At 33.5% G+C, this 18,892-nt stretch overlaps 1 protein-coding gene across 10 annotated transcripts in view; it reads left to right on the plus strand.

Moving 5' to 3' along the window:
* LRBA (LPS responsive beige-like anchor protein) overlaps nt 1-18,892 on the plus strand; it is a 635,991-nt gene that overhangs the window by 465,642 nt on the left and 151,457 nt on the right. For all 10 annotated transcript variants that reach the window (XM_076010592.1, XM_076010588.1, XM_076010587.1 and 7 more), the window contains one exon: nt 3,913-4,025. In XM_076010592.1, the coding sequence (XP_075866707.1) occupies nt 3,913-4,025 (113 nt within the window). The remainder of the gene's footprint in view (nt 1-3,912; nt 4,026-18,892) is intronic.

Consider the following 18,892-nt stretch of genomic DNA (forward strand, 5'->3'; position numbering starts at 1 on the left):
AGATAAAAGAAAACTGTGGTAAAATATTTAGTAATGAAAATCTAAAGACCAAATGGCACTGCATAAGGTCTGTAATCATGTAATTTCATTGAAAATCACTCATTGAAACTATTTGAGTTTAAAAATGTGTCATTACTTTTCATTTGTGACAACTAGAATAAAGAAAATAGAAGGTATATGCAAGACACTTGAGATTCAGTTCAACAAACTGATGTTGAATTCAAAGACACAAAGGACACATAAAGAGAGTAAGGCATATTACTTACTCTCAGAGACATTATTTTAAGTACAAATGTGAGTATTTACATGATTCTAGAGTAAAGGGGTTTATAGAGTCAATAAAAGAAATTCAAAGTGCTGTGGCAATTAAAAGGTCAGAGAGAGAGGGAAATTATATCGACACAGTTGGTAGGAATAAGGAGAAAAGGAAGAATTTGAGTGGTCTTGTAAGGGTGGATTTTACTTTGGCTAATAGAGGAGATGGCTAGGAGGTTAGAAGTCATTCCAAGTAAAACTGAAAGCATAAGCAAACATATAAAGATGGGAAAGTGTAAACTATACCTAGAGAAAATTAATGATATAGTTTGTGTCTGAATGTACATACTATATATGTGCTATGTACATAAATTATATATTCATAAAGACATGATAAAAAATGAGAATGTTGGTATGGAAGATTTTCTGTCTGTTTGAGGAATTAGCAGTCAGTTCATGGAAACTTTTGAATGTTTTTGAGCTTGTAAGTAATATTAGTACTGTATGAAAAATTAACTTGGATATAATATGTAAGATAAATTTGAGTGCTGGGAGATAAGGCAAAGAGCACAGTTAGGAAGCAATTGCATAATAAAAAGTAATGAGGGCCTGCATTAAAGAGGTGACAGTGGGAATTAAAAGGAAGGATCAATTAAGTAAGAATTCACAAGCCACCAAACATTTGATATGCAGCTGATTGAATGCAGGGAGTAAACAAAAAGAAAGTGTCAGAAAAGACTTCCAGGCTTCTGGCCTGAATCATTTGGAAAATGGTGGTGCCGTTAATGGAAAAAGAAGTCAGAAAATTTGATCTAGGGAAAGGTGATGATTATATTGTGCTTGTAAGGCATTCAAGTTAAGAAAGCGTTTTTTAAAGTTGTAGGTCATAGAGAGTATTCAGAAATGAGAGATTGGATGTTGGATTTCATCTTCATAGAGAGCAAATCACCAAGAAAGGTGAGATCACCAAGATAGATAATAGAGAGAGCAGTGAGATAAGGTCAAGGGAATGCTCTTGTTTATGAGAAGAAAGAAGGAAAGTTAGTAAAGGAGAAGAAAGAATAAGTGATCTTAGAATTTATAGATGTAGTAGGAGGAGAATTGAGGTAAACCAAATGTCTCAAGAGGCAAGGGGGGGAAAGAGAGAGAAAGGTATTTCTCACCTGCATCAAATGATATAGAGTGGTAAGGGAGAATTCAAAATGAGTACAGGGCACACCTTTGGGTTTGGCATTCTAGGACTTACTGGTTACTTCATAGCAGTTCATTTTTAAAGTAGGCAAAATGGTTGATTATAAGGAGATGAAATGGGAACTGTTGATATAGATTATAATTTTCTTAAATATGTTAGTTACTAAAGAAAGGATAGGTTAAGGCAGAAGGGAGAAACCTTTGGAAGAGAGAGAAGATGAGTAACATTTCATGTAATGAGGGAGATAGGTTCAAGAACTCAGATGAAGGAATTACTCTTAGCAAAGAAAAAAGACCCTGTTAGAAAAAGGAGAACGAGAATGGTGGTATTATAAAGAATTAGAGGTTGAGGCCGGGCGCTGTGGCTCACGCCTGTAATCCTAGCTCTTGGGAGGCCGAGGCGGGCTGACGCCACGGCACTCACTCTAGCCTGGACAACAAAGCGAGACTCTGTCTCAAAAAAAAAAAAAGAATTAGAGGTTGAGAGGCTCACATTAAAAGCTCTAAATTTCATTGGTTAGAAAGAAGTTCATCTGACAGTTAGCTGAGGAAAAGAAATGAAGAAAATGTAACTAGTTATGTTGAATTTAGTGGAATTATATAACGGGCACCCAAAAGGATTTTTAAGTAGTAGTGAGAGACAAGAAACGTATATAACAAGTTTAGTGATCATATTTTGCATGTAGTAAATCAATTAACCCATATTGATTGAATACACAATAATGATTATAGAGCAAATTTTATGAAATGATCTACTATCACGTAGCTTTTATTGTACCTACACTGACTTTAAATATATCTGTATATTCTTTTTAAGAAATAGAATCAATAATTTGTTTTGATTGGTTTTTATGTACATTAGAGGTGGAGTTAAATCTCATTTAACATTTCTTTTACTCTATTGTCTTTGACACATATAGGTTCTCATGATATAATGACATAGTTCCCAAATGGCAGTCAGTAGGCATTCAATAACTATATATTGAGCTTAATTTAATTAAAAATCTAATCACACTGAGCAGATACATACTTTTCTTTTTTAAGGAACAATACATTTTTTATTATTTCAGACTGATGTAAATAGATTTGACAAGATGAGAATTTTACTAACATTTAAATCAGAAGGAGATGGAAGTAAGGGAGGAATTATAAAAGGAGGATTTATAAAAGATTATTTTTGCTGCTAAGTTTGGTTACTTTATCTTGGAGAAATTTATTGACAGAAAAATGTAGTGATATAATTTCCTCTGAATTAAAATTGTCCTTGTTAATGTTTTGTAAGATTGTTTCCAGGTAGGTCAAAAAGGAACTGTATTACCCTAATAGGCCCCAAGCCCAAAATAAATAGAGTAAAATAAAAAGTTAAAAAATCAGATAATAAAAAAGGCTTACATACCAAGAGTCTGTGTAGAGAACTACTTTAATATTCAGCTGTATATTGATATGACATCAGTATAAGTTTGATAAAGAAAAAGGGAGATAATAGAATGCACGATAAGAAAGGCTTTTGAACAATATTAATCTTTTTTTTCTTATATTTTAGCCATAAAAGTCTCTTCACATTAAATTTAACTAAAACTGTGTTACAGATTAGTAAGTAGGAACTGGGATTCAAATACCAGTGTTTTGACTCCAAACAATGATCTCATGCACTATGCTACCTCACTAAAGTGGTGATATCCAGAAAACCGCTGTACACATGTAGAAGGACTAACTCATCCTTTGCTTTAATTTGTATTTTTAATAAATCTGAATATGTCATGAATGCATTAGTTTAGAAGAGGTATTAGAAGAGCATGTGGCAGCATTTAGGGGTGGGGGAAGCAACATTGATAATGCTGTGCATTATTTTCAGAGGATCATAGAATGTGAAAACTACATAGAAATTACAGAGTTATTTGGCACAGTACTCTCATTTTACAGATGACTAGTGAATGTCTACAGGAGATAATTTATTTAAACTTAGTTCGTTAGTTGATTGGTTGGTTAGTCAGTGGCAGAGACAGGATTCTGATTTTGAAAAACAGTAGGAGAATTGTAAATTGTTTTCGAAAGTCTTAATTGTAAATTGTAGATTGTTTTCTAAAGTATTGTAGATTATTTTCTAAAGAATTGTAGATTGTTTTCTAAAGCATTTTATTTGGAGCAGTCTCTCAAATGATAAAAAACAGGCAACTGTAGTTTAAAAGAGCATAAACTTTGAGACCAGATAATCTGGATTTGAATATGGTTCAACTGTTACTAGTTGTGTGATTTGGGACAAGTTGCCTAACTTTTTGTGCCTCAATTTTTTCATATATAAAATGGGGATGACACTGATTTCATAGGATTATTATGAGGATTAAATGAGATAAAATATGCATACTGAGTACAATGTCTAGCACTCAAAAATTGTTGGTTGTTTTTATTTTTAGTAAATTATATTTCTGAATCTGTGTATCATTTCATTTTTTCTTCCCCTACCAGGACGGAGTTATAATGACTTAAATCAGTATCCAGTGTTTCCCTGGGTCATCACTAATTATGAATCAGAAGAACTGGATCTTACCTTGCCCAGCAACTTCAGAGATTTATCCAAGGTAATTTCTCAGTAATCATTTGAAATATAATTGTCTTGCATATAAAAATAAATTTTATTATATCTCATTATTTTCATATAACTTTTAAAAAATTTTTAAATATTTTTGTAGCTTTAATATAGTTATTTTTTAAATATATTTCCAGTATTCTCAAATTTAAAGTTAAAATGTTTAAAGTGCATGATAAACTTGATGACAATTAAAAATACTGCATTATGTTCATTTTTCCATATACATTCAAGAAGACATTATCTCTAAATGTCAACAACTCCTAAAGATATTAATATATGATAAAACATATGAAAAAAAATCATAGGCGGTTCTCATATAAAGACACTACTCCAAGTCTCCTAACTGATTTCCCGTTACTTCTTGCCCTTCTTTGATCCATTTCTCACTGACACAAAATGGATTCTCTTTAATTCTAATATTGAATTATATAACTCCCTAGACCTTTCTTGACTTATCATTGAATGCAGAATAAATCTTTCCCAATTCAGAGCTTTGCTTCTCCAACTTTAATGTTTCGTTTCTTTACTTTGTGAGTACCTGACTCTCGTCCTTTAGATCAATGGTCCCCAACCTTTTTGGCACCAGGGACCAGTTTCATGGAAGACAGTTTTTCCAGAGATTGGGGCTGGGGCTGTGGGAATGCGGCCAGGGGATGGTTTCGGGATGATTCAGCCGCATTACATTGATTGTGCAGTAAAACCTCTCTGCTAATGATAATCAGTATTTACAGCTGCTCCCCAACACTAGCATCACCACCTCACCTCCACCTCAGATCATCAGGCATTATATTTTCATAAAGAGCGTGTAACCTAGATCCCTCGCATGTGCAGTTTACAGTAGGGTTGCGCTCCTACAAGAATCTAATGCCCTGCTGATCTGACAGGAGGCGGAGGTTATGTGGTGACACGAGTGATAGGGAGTGGCTGTAAATACTGATGAAGCTTTGCTGCTTGCCTGGAGCTCACCTTCTGCTATGGGTTCAGGTTCCTACTAGGCTGGTACCTGTCTTCTGCCTGGGGGTTAGGGACCACGGCTTTAGATCACCCTTCTCAGAAAGACCATTATTGTCTACCTTTCTTCCCTGCTATTTTACTCTCTGTTTCTTTCATGGCACTTGCCATGGCCTGCATTTTACATATTTCTCTACCTACTTGTTTTGGTTCTTGTTTCCCCCACTAAGCTCCATAATAATGGAATTTTTGTTCACCATTGAACCATTGTTCACCATTATTTCACCCCTGCCTAACAGTTCCTGCTACTCATAAAGATGTTAAATGAATTAAATAATAAAATATATGACATTTGTTCCAGTTATAAATGTTTTTCATGTATTAGATATTTTTAATGCTAAAACATGTAGAGAAGAAAATAAAAATTTCCCCTAATTTATCATACCTTAATAAGGAATAATTATATTCTGTATTATTTTATTTGCTCCTTTTATGGATAGAAATAAATATATGTGTATGTATATGCTTTTTAAAAAACTTTTTATAAGTATTTTTCCACATCTTTAGATATTCTTTTTTTTTTTTTTTTTTTTTTTTTTGAGACAGAGTCTCACTTTGTTGCCTAGGCTAGAGTGAGTGCCGTGGCGTCAGCCTAGCTCACAGCAACCTCAGACTCCTGGGCTCAAGCGATCCTTCTGCCTCAGCCTCCCGAGTAGCTGGGACTACAGGCATGTGCCACCATGCCCGGCTAATTTTTTCTATATATATTAGTTGGCCAATTAGTTTCTTTCTATTTATAGTAGAGACGGGGTCTCGCTCTTGCTCAGGCTGGTTTTGAACTCCCGACCTCGAGCAATCCGCCCGCCTCGGCCTCCCAGAGAGCTAGGATTACAGGCGTGAGCCACCGCGCCCGGCCCATCTTTAGATATTCTTCAAGAACTTTCTTTTTCTATCCTGGGTTATCAATAAATATAATACCCTGAATCATCATTTTAGGATGTAACAGTAACAAAAGGGCAAATACTGTATGATTCCACTCATATTAGCTACTTAGATTAGTCAGATTCATAGAGACAGAAAGTAGAATCATGGTTGCCAGGGTCTGGGGTGAGGAGAAATCGGGAGTTAGTGTTTAATAGGTAAAGAGTTTCTGGTTTGCAAGAAGAAAAAAGTTCTGGGGATGGAGAGTAGAGATAATTGCTCAACAGTATGAATGTACTTACTGCTACTGAGGCTGTATTTTTCTCTTCTGCCATCCTTATACCTGAACTTAAGAATGGTTAAAATGATAAATTTTATCTTATGTATATTTTACCACCATTAAAAAAAGATAGGCCAGCAAGGAAGAAAAATGTTAGCAAACTAGAGGCAATTAGAGCTTTGAAAAAACATCACGTGTTTCTGTTCTTGCTTCTCTGTGATCACCTTAAGAACATGCCCAAAACATTCCCGCATTAACCTGCTAGAGGAATGTGACTCACTTGGAGGCAGGTGTCCCAGCTGAGGCCATCCTAAACAAGCCAGCTCTCAGCTGAACTGCCTGCTTAGCACAAACGAACAATGTGGTCCAACTAAGAGCAGCCAAGCCTGGCCCAGATCAGCAGAATTTCTCAGTTGACCTGTTGACTGTGAGAAATAATAAATTGTTGTTGTTTAAAAAATAAATAAATAAGTAGAAAGGAAAGCCTTATTCACATATATGTAAGCCTTATTTACATATAAGTATTGTGTTTATTCTAAGACCCCATAGTATTTCACTAGAATCTATAGAGCTAATAAATGTAGGTGTAATAAATGAAGACTGTATTAGTTTGACTTGTGTAATGAGCCATGTAGTAGGTCAATAATAAACACTGGACAGATCCTTAATCCTCAGGCTATTATATCCTCTCTCTCCATTGTATGAATTTTATATACGTAAAAGTAAAAATCTCATTTTTAATGAATTTGTTAGAATATAAAATTTGCTTCACAAACTGAATGACATTTAAATAAATACCCATTCTACAGTTCTAGAATTACTTTCCTTTTTTAGAACAGAATCCTTCAGTCTGGACTTCTATTTAAGCACCTAGCTTATTAAGTTTTTTGTTTTGGAAATCTTAAAGATGTAGTGGATAGTAAGATGGATTGTGGGCTTGGCCTCTGGTTCTGTCTTGGTGGAATAGCAACTAATAGTGACAAATGGGAAGCTATTTACATATGTATTCTAAGACTGTATTTTTTTCTTTTGCCATCCTAATATAGGAACAGAATCTCCCATAACCTTTTTACCTCCTCCTACCAGCACTCTTTCTTGCCAACTGCCTCCATTCTCTAACCTCCTCTTTGTTCTCTGTCCCACTAGAAACCTTGTATACCCAGAAGAAAGCCTCCAAGACAATTTTACTATATAGGCCATATGCTTTTTTTAAATTATAAGTATTCATTGAAATAATATCAGAAAATCCTATTATACATTATTTGCCAGCTAAAGAGAATCCTTTATTAAAATTGAATTTTATTTGTATGTTACAACTATTCCTAAGGAAATTGCCAAATACTTTTGTTGGGTGGGTAAAGTATTATTTTATCTAATGCCTTTGTAACTTCTCTTCTGGATATGATAAGTCAGGCTATTTTTATGCCCCACTAGATGATCAATAGCAATTTTGCTTCTTTATTTTGTTACATCAGAAGTAAGAAAGGGGAGCAGCAAAACCAAAACAAAACAGTTGCTTTCATTAGTCTTTATCCAAATATGTCTATATCCACTAAACAAAGACATAAAAAATAGCATTTATGTGGTTTTGTGCTTTTATTTGTGGAGTCATCCATTTTTCTGTTTTGAAAAATTTTTGTGAAATATTTGTACTTTTAGCTGAAAAAGGAATATTTATAAAAAGTGCTTTCAACAAGAACTGAAGGGCACACAGTTGAATAGTGAACAGTAGCATAATTAATAGGTCTGGGAAGAAGTGGGGCGCTCTAACATTCAACCTACATATCTTATAACTAATAGCTCCTTTCCTATACAGCAGTAGTTCAAATGCTGCAAAAGTCATTCAGGTTCATGAAAATGGAATTCTACTAGTACTGATTGCTTTCATTAAATATTAATAAAATAAGTGAGTTTAGAGTTTAACTGCATTATTTTAATTGAAATAAGCACATCAGATATTTGAAAATTGTACTTTGCATATATAAAATAGTGGTGATTATTTAGTAAAAGTATCTCATTTCTTTTAGTATTAAGGTCTATTCAGATGTTTACAATATGATTCAATTTTCAATTATTTGTTTATTCATACTTTCAGGAATATATCTCATACATAAATGAGCTATATCTGTTCAAATAATGATTATAATAGAATTGTATTCAGATTTGTCCCATAGTATACATTTTGCAAACATTACTATTTGTTTAAATAAACTTGTAAAATCCTGGAAAACATTGTGTGCAAAGCTTAATTTAGAACATAAACAGATCATATCCCCATTCTTAAGTGGATAATATAGCCTGACTGGCTTTAAAATGTATTGAATTATTCATGCATATTTATGTCCATTTAATTTCTTCAAAGCTGGTTTTCAGAGGAGTTGTAGTAGCTTTGATACAAAGCTACAATGTTATTTGGTAATCTCTTCAGTGTTGCACAGAGAATTTTCTTTCTGAAACTGAATTAATGTAGTCAACACCCTTTCTTCTGAATTATTTTTCTGATCATTTTTTCAGAAAAGAAAAAATCTGAATTTAACAGTATAAAAATGTCTTCAAAATATGGACTTTTATTTCACATAAAATATCTCTTTATAATCATTGCAAATTAATATTGTTGGTAGGTTGAGAAATTCAAATCTAGTTTGAGAAACTGATGAAAATTAAACGTTTTCTTACATTGAAAAAGCTCTCATTTGGCATAATGGTTTAATTCTTTCAAAGCTGAAAAAAAGTCAGGATCAGTTTTGAAGTTGATTCCCCCCCTACTTTCCTAGTTGTTTCATCAGTAGTCTGAAATTCTGACTGATGAGAAGACAGATCTAACCATGCATGGAATTTGGAGTGACATTAATCCATATTTTATAAATACACATTGATTTTATATTTTGACAGCCTCCTTGGAAGATATAAGAATCAACATTTTCTTTTTGTCTTTTCTTTATAAGAAATTATAATCAGGGCAGGAATATATTTACAAAATGTCATACCATAAAAACAAATTATGATGGCCAAACATTTCAATACCAAACTTCCTTTGTAGATTAGGAAGATTTCCTTTGCAACTGTGATTTATTTATTTTTTTCTATACTCTGCTTTGGAGAGTGATTGTATAAACCAGTTTTTTAAGAGAGGAAAACCAAGACAATTTGAGGCAATCATTTTTCTTCTAATTGGTCACCATAATTATCTTAGAATATATACTATGTATTTATACCATAGTCTGCATACCTATTCCAAAAAAACTTACATGTTTTTAAATTGAAGTGCAGTTGATAGCCATTCATTTGAAAATGAAAACTTGATCATCTTGGCTATGGAATTCATAAGGCAGGAACATCTCACTTTCTTATTAACTAATATTTATTGGGCTCTTACTATATGCCAGGCTTTTGTCTACATATTTGACATGTATTAATTCCGTTAAACCTTACAGAAACCCTTTAAGTAGGTAACATCATTATTGTCCTTCACAGAGGCAGGAACTTAGATACTGTTAGGTTAAAGTTGCACCTGGGTAGAACCAGAATTTGAACACTAAGCCAGTGGTTTTCAAACTACAGCTCACAATTGTACTTTTTTTTTTAAAAAAAAGAATACAATAGCATAGCATAACATTTTTTAAAAATCATGCATCATGTATGATTCTTCTGCTCAAGTTGTGTGGGGAGTGTGTACATGTGTGTACTGGGTCCTGATTTAAAGTAACATATTTCTTTCTATCAGTTTTGGCCCAGAGAGACTCTCCAACATGCTACATTGTCTTCTTTGGTGACAGTTGCTGAGTCTGTTTTAATGTTATTTTATCAAGTTGCCTTTCACTTGTCATGCCAAAATGCCTGGTAGAACACAACCAACATTCTATTACTTAAAAAAGGAAAGCTTTTTTTTTTTCAAATTGCCTATTCTTGTTGTCTTTGTCCTATGTTATGCTCCAAGCTTTTTTGATTAATCCTATTTTACAAAAAAAAAGCTCTTTGGGGCCGAGCGTGGTGGCTCACACCTGTAATCCTAGCACTTTCGGGAGTCCAAGGCAGGATTGCTTGAGGCCAGGAGTTCAAGACTAGCCTGGGCAAGAGTGAGACCCTGTCTCAACAAAAATAGAAAAATTAGCCAGGCATGATGGCACGTGCCTGTAGTCTCAGCTCCTAGTCCAAGAGACAGAACAAGACTCTGCCTCAAAAAAAATAAAAAAGCTGTTTGGATAAAACTGGAGATTCCTTACTGTTAATTGTTTATTCATTTATTGGTTGATAATTGGGTACTATTATATGCCAGGGAATCCTAGTTTCTGGAGATTTGAAAGAATAAAATCAAGTAATTACTATCCTAGTAAAAAATAAACTGAATATTAGGGGGTCAATCAGGAATGGCCAAGGTATAAGCAAACATTTTTTTTTTTTTTTATAATTAGAACTAACATTTTTAAAATTAAGGAAAATACCGAAAGAGAGAGTTTGAGGTAGAGGGAAAGAAAAAACCCATTTTTCATCTTTAGGCTGTAAGCACAATGTAAGCTGTTATTTTGGTCCATAGTGCAGAAACAAGAAAAGTGAAAGGTAGAGAAAAATGAACCTGCACTGTGATCTCCTGATTCCTATCTTGCAGTATAGGAATCCAAGCAAACTTTACTAAAACTGAATTATAAAGTTTGGCCCAAGCTCTAAGAAATTCTGTTTATTTTGTTTTTAAAACCTATCTTGCAATGCTACATACTATTCACTAGCAGCTTCCATTGCCTTAGTCTGGATTGAAATGGTTCTGAAGAGTAAATTCTGAAAAAACTGAAGAGAACTGAGTAACAAGTCTATACTGAATTTACTTACTCATTGCTGGGTTGCTGTTTGTCCTTAATATATGTTATCTCTATTTCTCTCTCTCTCAGGAAAAGTAAGTGATTTTTTTTTCTTTCTCCCATTTATCTGTATATTTTTATATATGAGATATTTCTTTCTAACACACACATTTAATATACAGCATGCATCTTGACCTGGAATTGACTACCGACATTTAACTGTTGTTGATCAGACAGCACTTCTTTATCTCTTTATGTTTTAAGTGCTGTTTCTGACGAATGCCAGTCCTTTTAGTCTGCTCTGTAACAGATACACTGGGAATCAATATACCATCTAGATGTCACAGAGGGAAAAGAAAACTTTTTGGCGGGGGAAGGAGGAGGATATTGTTTAAACATAATAGGTGTTACAGCTTTTACTTTGTTTTTCTATTTATTGGGCTTCAGTAAAACCACAAGAATTCAAGCTTAAAAATGGAAACAAATCTTATGATACGACAACAGTAAATAATGGATCTTAAATTGTTTAAATAAAATATAAATGCAGAGAAAAAATCTTAAGATTACCCCATATTTGATTATGTTTTAGATATTTTTATTGGCTGACAAAATATATTAAAAATATTTTAATCTTGGCGTCAAACATAGATGTTGTTATATGCCACTTTGATTTTAGAGATCATGGTATAAATTGCCTTCCTTGGCCTTGGAAAGTTTGCAGTCGAGTCAGCGTTAGAATGACACGGGAAAAGTTCAGAATGTATTCGTAGGATCGTAAGGGAAGCCCTGGTGGGTGCTTTCCAGTATAACATTTTACATATGCTCTTTCCTTTAATCCCCTCAACAACACTGTGAGGAATATGTTACTATCTTTATTTTGCAGAAAAGGAAACTAAGATGTAGTGAGGTTAATGAACTCTCCAAGGTCACTTATTTTCCGAGTGGTAAGCCCAGGATTTGATCTCAGATCTGTCCAACAATGAACTGGTAGATTTCAGGTATACCCAGAAAGAATATTTTATATTGAATACCTGCTTTATATCTACTTCATTCCAAAATCCAACTACCCTTCCTTCTATATTGTCAAAAGACAAGAGATTTACTTTTTTGAGAAACTGTACCAGAGAAATTTCTGAAATGAAAACACTAAGCACAAAGGGAGGGAGGTTTTAAGGTAAAGGATGAAAAACAGAAGGATTGTAACTGAAAGCTTTAAGTACTGAACTAACTATGAAGGGCCTCAGACCCATTTTGCTGTCATGCTATCAGAACGCTGGCAGCCAGGCTTATTCCAGCCCCACCCCCATAGACAGAAGATTGTATTGCCCTTTGGACTCAGTGAATGACTTAAGAGAAAAGATCTAGAAAATACTAATATTTAGGGATCTTATTTGAAGCCCACCTGATTTTCCTTCAGTGAAGTCGAGTTCACATTCCTGTTTATGCTCCATGTGCTTCATTCAGTTCCTCAGTGCCTCATTATTAAAAAAGGAAGGTACAGCCAAATATTAGCAAACACAGGAAGCCTATCTCCAGTGTAATAGATGACAGACTAAAGCAAACAGAAAAATAAAAAGAAACCAGAAGAAACAGGCAATTTATGAAGGGGAAGAAGCCTTAAAAACCAAAAAAAACCTATAATAAATACCCTCAGAGAAATAAAAGAAAGATACTGCATTAATAGAACAAGAACATGATGTTATGAAAAGTGAATAATCATAAAACAAGAAAAATCAGTAATAAAAATAGGTGAGTTGGAAGGTAAGTGCAAATGTCTTCTAAAAATAATATCAACATGATATGAGGAAAATAGCCTGGAAAAATAAAATTAGAGGACCAGAATAGAGAATATTTGGATTTAGTTAGACATGTATCAGTCTGCTTATGTTTATAAGTAGAGGGACCTTTAGCAAATTACATAATTTGGGGTATCCTATGTATCAAACTGCTATTTATTTTATATAACCCTGAAGAAATTTTTTCATGGATATACTTACCTTTTTATACGTTATTATTGTTCAATGTGGTATATTAGTTTTAAATACATTTATGAAACTCTCCCTAGAATTTAATACTATGGTCAGCAAAGTGTGAATTATATATATAAAAAAATATAGATATTTATATATGGATATGGATGTTGTGATACATTTAGAGGATTTGTTGAAGTCTTATTTTTAAAATAGGAAACTAGTCTATTTAAGTTATTTTGTGTGACTGTATTTCTAAACTTACATCTATTAAGCATTAGCACTCTGTATTGCAGATTTGGTTTGCTATTAGAAATTACCTTCTAGAAGTTTTTGAATGACTCTAACAGAAGTTAACTCTACACTTAATTTAAGCAGCCTCCAATGACATTGTTTTTTAATATTAGTCAGAAAATGATAAAATGAAGCAACTGAAATGGATTGTGGTTAATATTGCTGTCAGGTTGATGAATAATTCTGACATATGCCAGCAACACACTGCCAGTCAGTAATCCTTCTCAAAGCTAATATTCTCTAATCATGCTAAGTTGCTATGATATGAAGTGACCATTTATTATTATTAAATAAATTGTTATTATAAATAAATTGGTTTTGCATGGCATTACTAGTTTTTATACCATAATGCTTCCTATTTTCTTAGTTTAGTGCTGGGTGTACAAACTAAGGTAGATTCAGAGTAGAGAATACCTATTGTGAATTTCCATAAAAATTGTTTTCAAATCACCTACCAAAAATTTTTTTTCAAGTTTTAATACGTGGTATTAGTACACTTCTCACTTCAGGCTTGGGTATTTTTTTCTTATGATAGAAAGTAAATTTAGTAGAAGGACATTTTAAAAACCAGCATGCATTTGTAGTTTTAAAAATATACTTGCATCAACTTCTCATTCTTGAATTTCCTGTGATTTTAACACTTATGTGAATATGTACTATGCTTTTTATAGTGGTAATGTAATAAATTATCTTTTATTCTTATGTCCAGATTCCTGTTTAATTCCTTATTCTCAAAGTACAGTTACTTCAATAAACACATTTATTCACTATAAATACCTTTATAGTAACTGGTTATTAAATACTTGCTGGATGCCTTTTGTGTACATTATTCTAAGGACTTTGCCAGAAACAAAAGTGAATACAATTGTCCCTACTTCTAAAAACCTTTACAATCAAATGTATGTTATATATAAACCATTTATAAGAGAATACCAGAAAACATTTTATTTTTTAGACTATTCCACTTTCAGAACAGGAATTTTTAAATATGATCCTACAGTTTATCCAAGTTTGGGCAAGTGGAAAAGGGTAATTTCTGTAAACAAAACGATTTACCATTGGTTTAATATAAAAATTAGAATAGACAATTAAAAAGTCGTTTTTTAAAAATATAAGAAGAAAATCAGTAGTTTTATTGGGAAATATATCCTATTAAACTACGTTAACTTATTTACTTTAAAAATGTAAGTTTTGATTAGGTCAGTAAATTGGGGAAGTTATAGATCTAGTATGACATCTCTCAGTAAATGAGTTAAAAATCTGAGTGGTTCCTTTCTGAAATATAGACAAGGTAATTAAAAGTCATTCATAGCTATTTAAATCATTGTATAACCATATTGTTTAATGGACTTCATACACTTCTGGTATTGCCCTCTTTAGGGCATCTTTTTAAAATTCTGTCCTAGGCCCTGATATGTCCAGTAGTTTCACTTAATATAACAAATTGACCATACTGTTTGTAGTAATTAAATATAAAAGTTTAAATCATTTTGACAGATTGAGAAACTCACATCATGCATTCAAGTGAAACATGAAGAAATAATATGAAGTCTTATATTTTGACTTAAGATATTATAGTAGAAAAAAAGAAAGAAAGCAAAGATTTTAAAGATAAATCAGTGTTAAATATATAGCATTTGTATGATAGGAGTCTTAGTGGAGGGAAGGAAGATAAAGATGTGGCAGTTGTTCCCAACCTGTGGGCTCTGGTCACATGAGGGTGGCCTGTGGGTTTATTGAAAGAGATCTGTGAGTCCTTATAGTATACATGTATATATATGAGAGACTGTCTTACAGGGAAATGTTAGAAGCTGCTGATTTAGATTATTTTATTAACTATATGTTTATTGTAACCCAACAGTGATAATTGTTTTTTCTAGAAAACAAATTGTAAGAAACAGAATTATTATTATTCTCCTGTATTGTGGCTGCTGATGCTATGTATTTTTTGTCTAGAGTGTACTATAGGTTCAGGGTAGGTGTCTAGATCCACTTCTTACACATGGAAGTCCTATTCTTCTAGCACCATTTGTTGGAAAGACTCTCTTTTCTCTTGAGTTGCCCTGGCACCTTTGTTGGAAATCATTTGGCTGTGTATGTGTAGGTCTATTTTAGACTCTCTAGTCTGCTCAATCAGTATATCTAGACTTGTAACAGTACCACACTGTCTTGATTGCTATAATTTTATAGTAAGTCATGAAATCAGGTTAAGTGAATCCTCCCTCTTTATTCTTTTTAAAAATTGTTTGACTATTCTAAGTCTAGCTTCTTGGAAATTAGCTTATCAATATCTAATAATTTTAAAAAGCCTGCTAGAATTTTTATTGGGGTTGCATTAAATCTATAGATCATTGATTGGGTAAAAAGGATATATTAACAATATTGAATCTCCTAACTCAGGAATATGGTAACTCTTCCATTTATTTAGTCCTTTAAATTCTCTCCAGTGCGTCATAGCTTTTAGTATACAATTCTTATACATATTTTGTTAAGTTACCCTAAATATTTTATGGGTTTTTTTGTTGTTGTTCTTTTTTTTGAGACACAGTCTTACTTTGTTGCCCAGGCTAGAGTGAGTGCCATGGCATCAGCCTAGATCACAGCAACCTCAAACTCCTGGGTTCAAGTAATCCTACTGCCTCAGCCTCCCAAGTAGCTGGGACTACAGGCATGCGCCACCATGCCTGGCTAATTTTTTCTATATATATTAGTTGGCCAATTAATTTCTTTCTATTTATAGTAGAGGCGGGGGTCTCGCTCTTGCTCAGACTGGTTTCAAACTCCTCACCTCGAGCATTCTGCCCGCCTTGGCCTCCCAGAATGCTGGGATTATAGGCTTGAGCCACCGCACCCGGCCAATATTTTATGTTTTTAATGCAGTTAAAATTTTCAATTCTATTTGTTCATTGCTAGTATATAGAAATAAAATTGAAATTTGAATATTGACTCAATATCTCTGCTAAGCTAAATTATTAGTACTAGCAGCCTTTTTGTAGACTTTTTGGGACTTTCTACATAAATGAATATAGCATCTTGGAATGAAGACTTACAATGTTGATAAGAAGTGTTGAGAATGCCTTGGCTTTGGTCTTAGGGGAAAAGCATTCAGTCTTTCACGATTAAGTATGATATTAGCTACAGAGTTTTTCGTAGATGTCCTTTGTTAGGTTGAGTAAGTTCCCATCTATTCCTAGTTTTGGGGGGTTTCCATTATAATTAGGTATTGACCTTTGTCAAATGCTTTTTATGAAGATGATTTTTTTTTAGTCTGTTAGTATAGTGAATTACACTGGTTGATTTAGGAGTGTTTCCTTCCTGGGATAAACCAGATTGTTATGTATTATTGTTTTTAAAAATGGCTGGATTCTATTTGCAAATATTTTCTTAAGAATTTTTACATCTGTATTCAAAAAAGATATTGGTCTATAATATCTTTTTCCATTTTTGGCTATAAGGTAATGATTGCGTGACAAAAAGAGTTTCAAAGTTATTTCCTCCTCCTCTATTTCCTGGAAAAGATGGTATAGAATTCTTATTATTTCATCCTTAAATGTTTGATGAAACTTATCAGTGAAGCCATTCAGTCTAGGAGTTTTATTTCTGGGAAGGTTTTTTGTAAAACTTTGATTTCCATTTCATAGATATAGGGCTATTCAGATGATCTCTTTGTTATTGAATATGTTTTGATAACAGTCTGCATCTTTCACAGAATTTTTTTATTTCATCTAAATTGCCCCTTCCTTCATTCTTAATATTAGTAATTTATTTCTTTCCTTTTTCCCCCTCTGGACCAGTCTGGCTTGAGATTTTATTTTTCTATTGCTTTATCTGTTTTCTATTTCAGTTATCTTTGCTTTCCTTTTTTTCCTGCTTGATTTGGATTTAATTTCTCTTCTGTTTTAGTAGTATCTTAAGGTAGAAACTTTATTGGTTTCAGAACTTTTTCTTTTTTTAATTTATTTTTTATTTTGATACAAGGTCTTGCTCTGTTACCTGGGTTAGAGTGCAGTGTTGTTATCATAGCTCACTGCAACCTCAAACTCCTGGGCTCAGGTTATCTTCCTGGCTTAGTCTCCCAAGTAGCTGGGACTACAGGCACATCCTACCATACCTGGATAATTTTTTTATATTTTGTAGAGACAGGGTCTGGCTATTGCCTAGGCTGGTCTCAAACTCCTAACTTCAAGCAATCCTCCTGCTTCAGCCTCCCAAAGTGCTAGGATTACAGGTGTTAGCTACCATGCCTGCCCTTGTTTTTTTTCTTTAAAATATAAGCATTTAATGCTATAATTTTTTCTCAAAGCACTGATTTAGGTGGGTCCAACAAATTTTATATCATATTCATTCTATTAAAAATAACAGTATTTTACAATTTCCCTTGTGACTTTCTTTTTGACTTATTCAGAAGTATGTTGTATAATTTCCATATGTTTGGGGATTTGTCAGCTTTCTTTCTCTTATTTCTTTTTTAATTCCATTATGGTTGGGAAACATATTCTGTATTACTTCAGTTCTTTTAAATTAGTCAAAATTCATTTATTTAATGGCTCAGAACATGGTCTGTCTTGGTCAGTGTGCATTTGAAAAGCATGCATATTCTGTTGTTAGGTAAAGTGTTCTATTAATATCAATTAGGTCAATTTTGTTGTTAATGTTCTAAATATTTTCTATCTCCTTACTGATTTTCTGTCCACTTGTTCTATTGATTACTGAGAGGAGTGTTGAAGTCTCCACTATAAATTTAGATTTGTCCCAGATGCTGTGGTGGGAGAGTCCCTTGAGCTCAGGGGTTCAAGTCTAGCCTGGGCAGCAAGACCCTGTCTCTAAAAACAAAAAACATGAACAAGTTAGGTTTGTCTATGTGTTTTTTTCAGTTCCGTCAGATTCTAGTTTATATATTTTCAGCATTTATTTTTGAGTATATGTTATGAATTGTGTTTCAAAGAAGACATGTTGAAGTCCTAACCTCCTGGTACCTATGAAATGTGATCTGATTGGTAAACACGTTCTTTGCAGACATAATCAACTTAAGATGAGGTCATTAGGATAGGCCCAAATCCAGTATGACTGGTGTCCTCATAGAAAGATGGAAACACCATATGAAGACAGACGCACAGGGAGAGAACACTATGTGATGACAGGCAGAGATTAGAGTTATGTTGTCACATGCCAAAGAACACCTGGAGCTATCAGAACCTGGAAGAAGCAAGGAAGGATCCTCCCCTAGAGGCTTCAAAGAGATCATGGATCTATTAACAGATTTCAGACTTCTCGATTTCAGACTTCTAACTTTCAGAACTATGAGAAAATAAATTTCTATTGTTTTAAGCTACCTAGTTTGTGATACTTTTGTTACCAGCTGTTAAACTCCTTGGTTCTTGTCTTCTCACAGTCGAAGAATGAAAGCAAGAGACAGTTGAAGTAGCAAGCAGCAAAGTTTATTAAAGCCAAAGTTCACTCTTGAAGAGGTTAAGAGCTTGCACACATTCCAGCGTACGGTGGCCCTGGGGTTTCTGTGTAATCAGCAAGTGATAGTAGGCTCCAAAAGGGGGAGGAGTGGGCACACATCCCAGCAGACAATGGCACTGGGGTCTCTCTGGGTTATCCTTTTCTTTCTTGTCTGGCCTCACTTCCCTTGTGACGTTGC

The sequence above is a fragment of the Microcebus murinus genome, chromosome 15 (assembly GCF_040939455.1).
Source record: "Microcebus murinus isolate Inina chromosome 15, M.murinus_Inina_mat1.0, whole genome shotgun sequence".
Lineage (NCBI taxonomy): Eukaryota > Metazoa > Chordata > Mammalia > Primates > Cheirogaleidae > Microcebus > Microcebus murinus.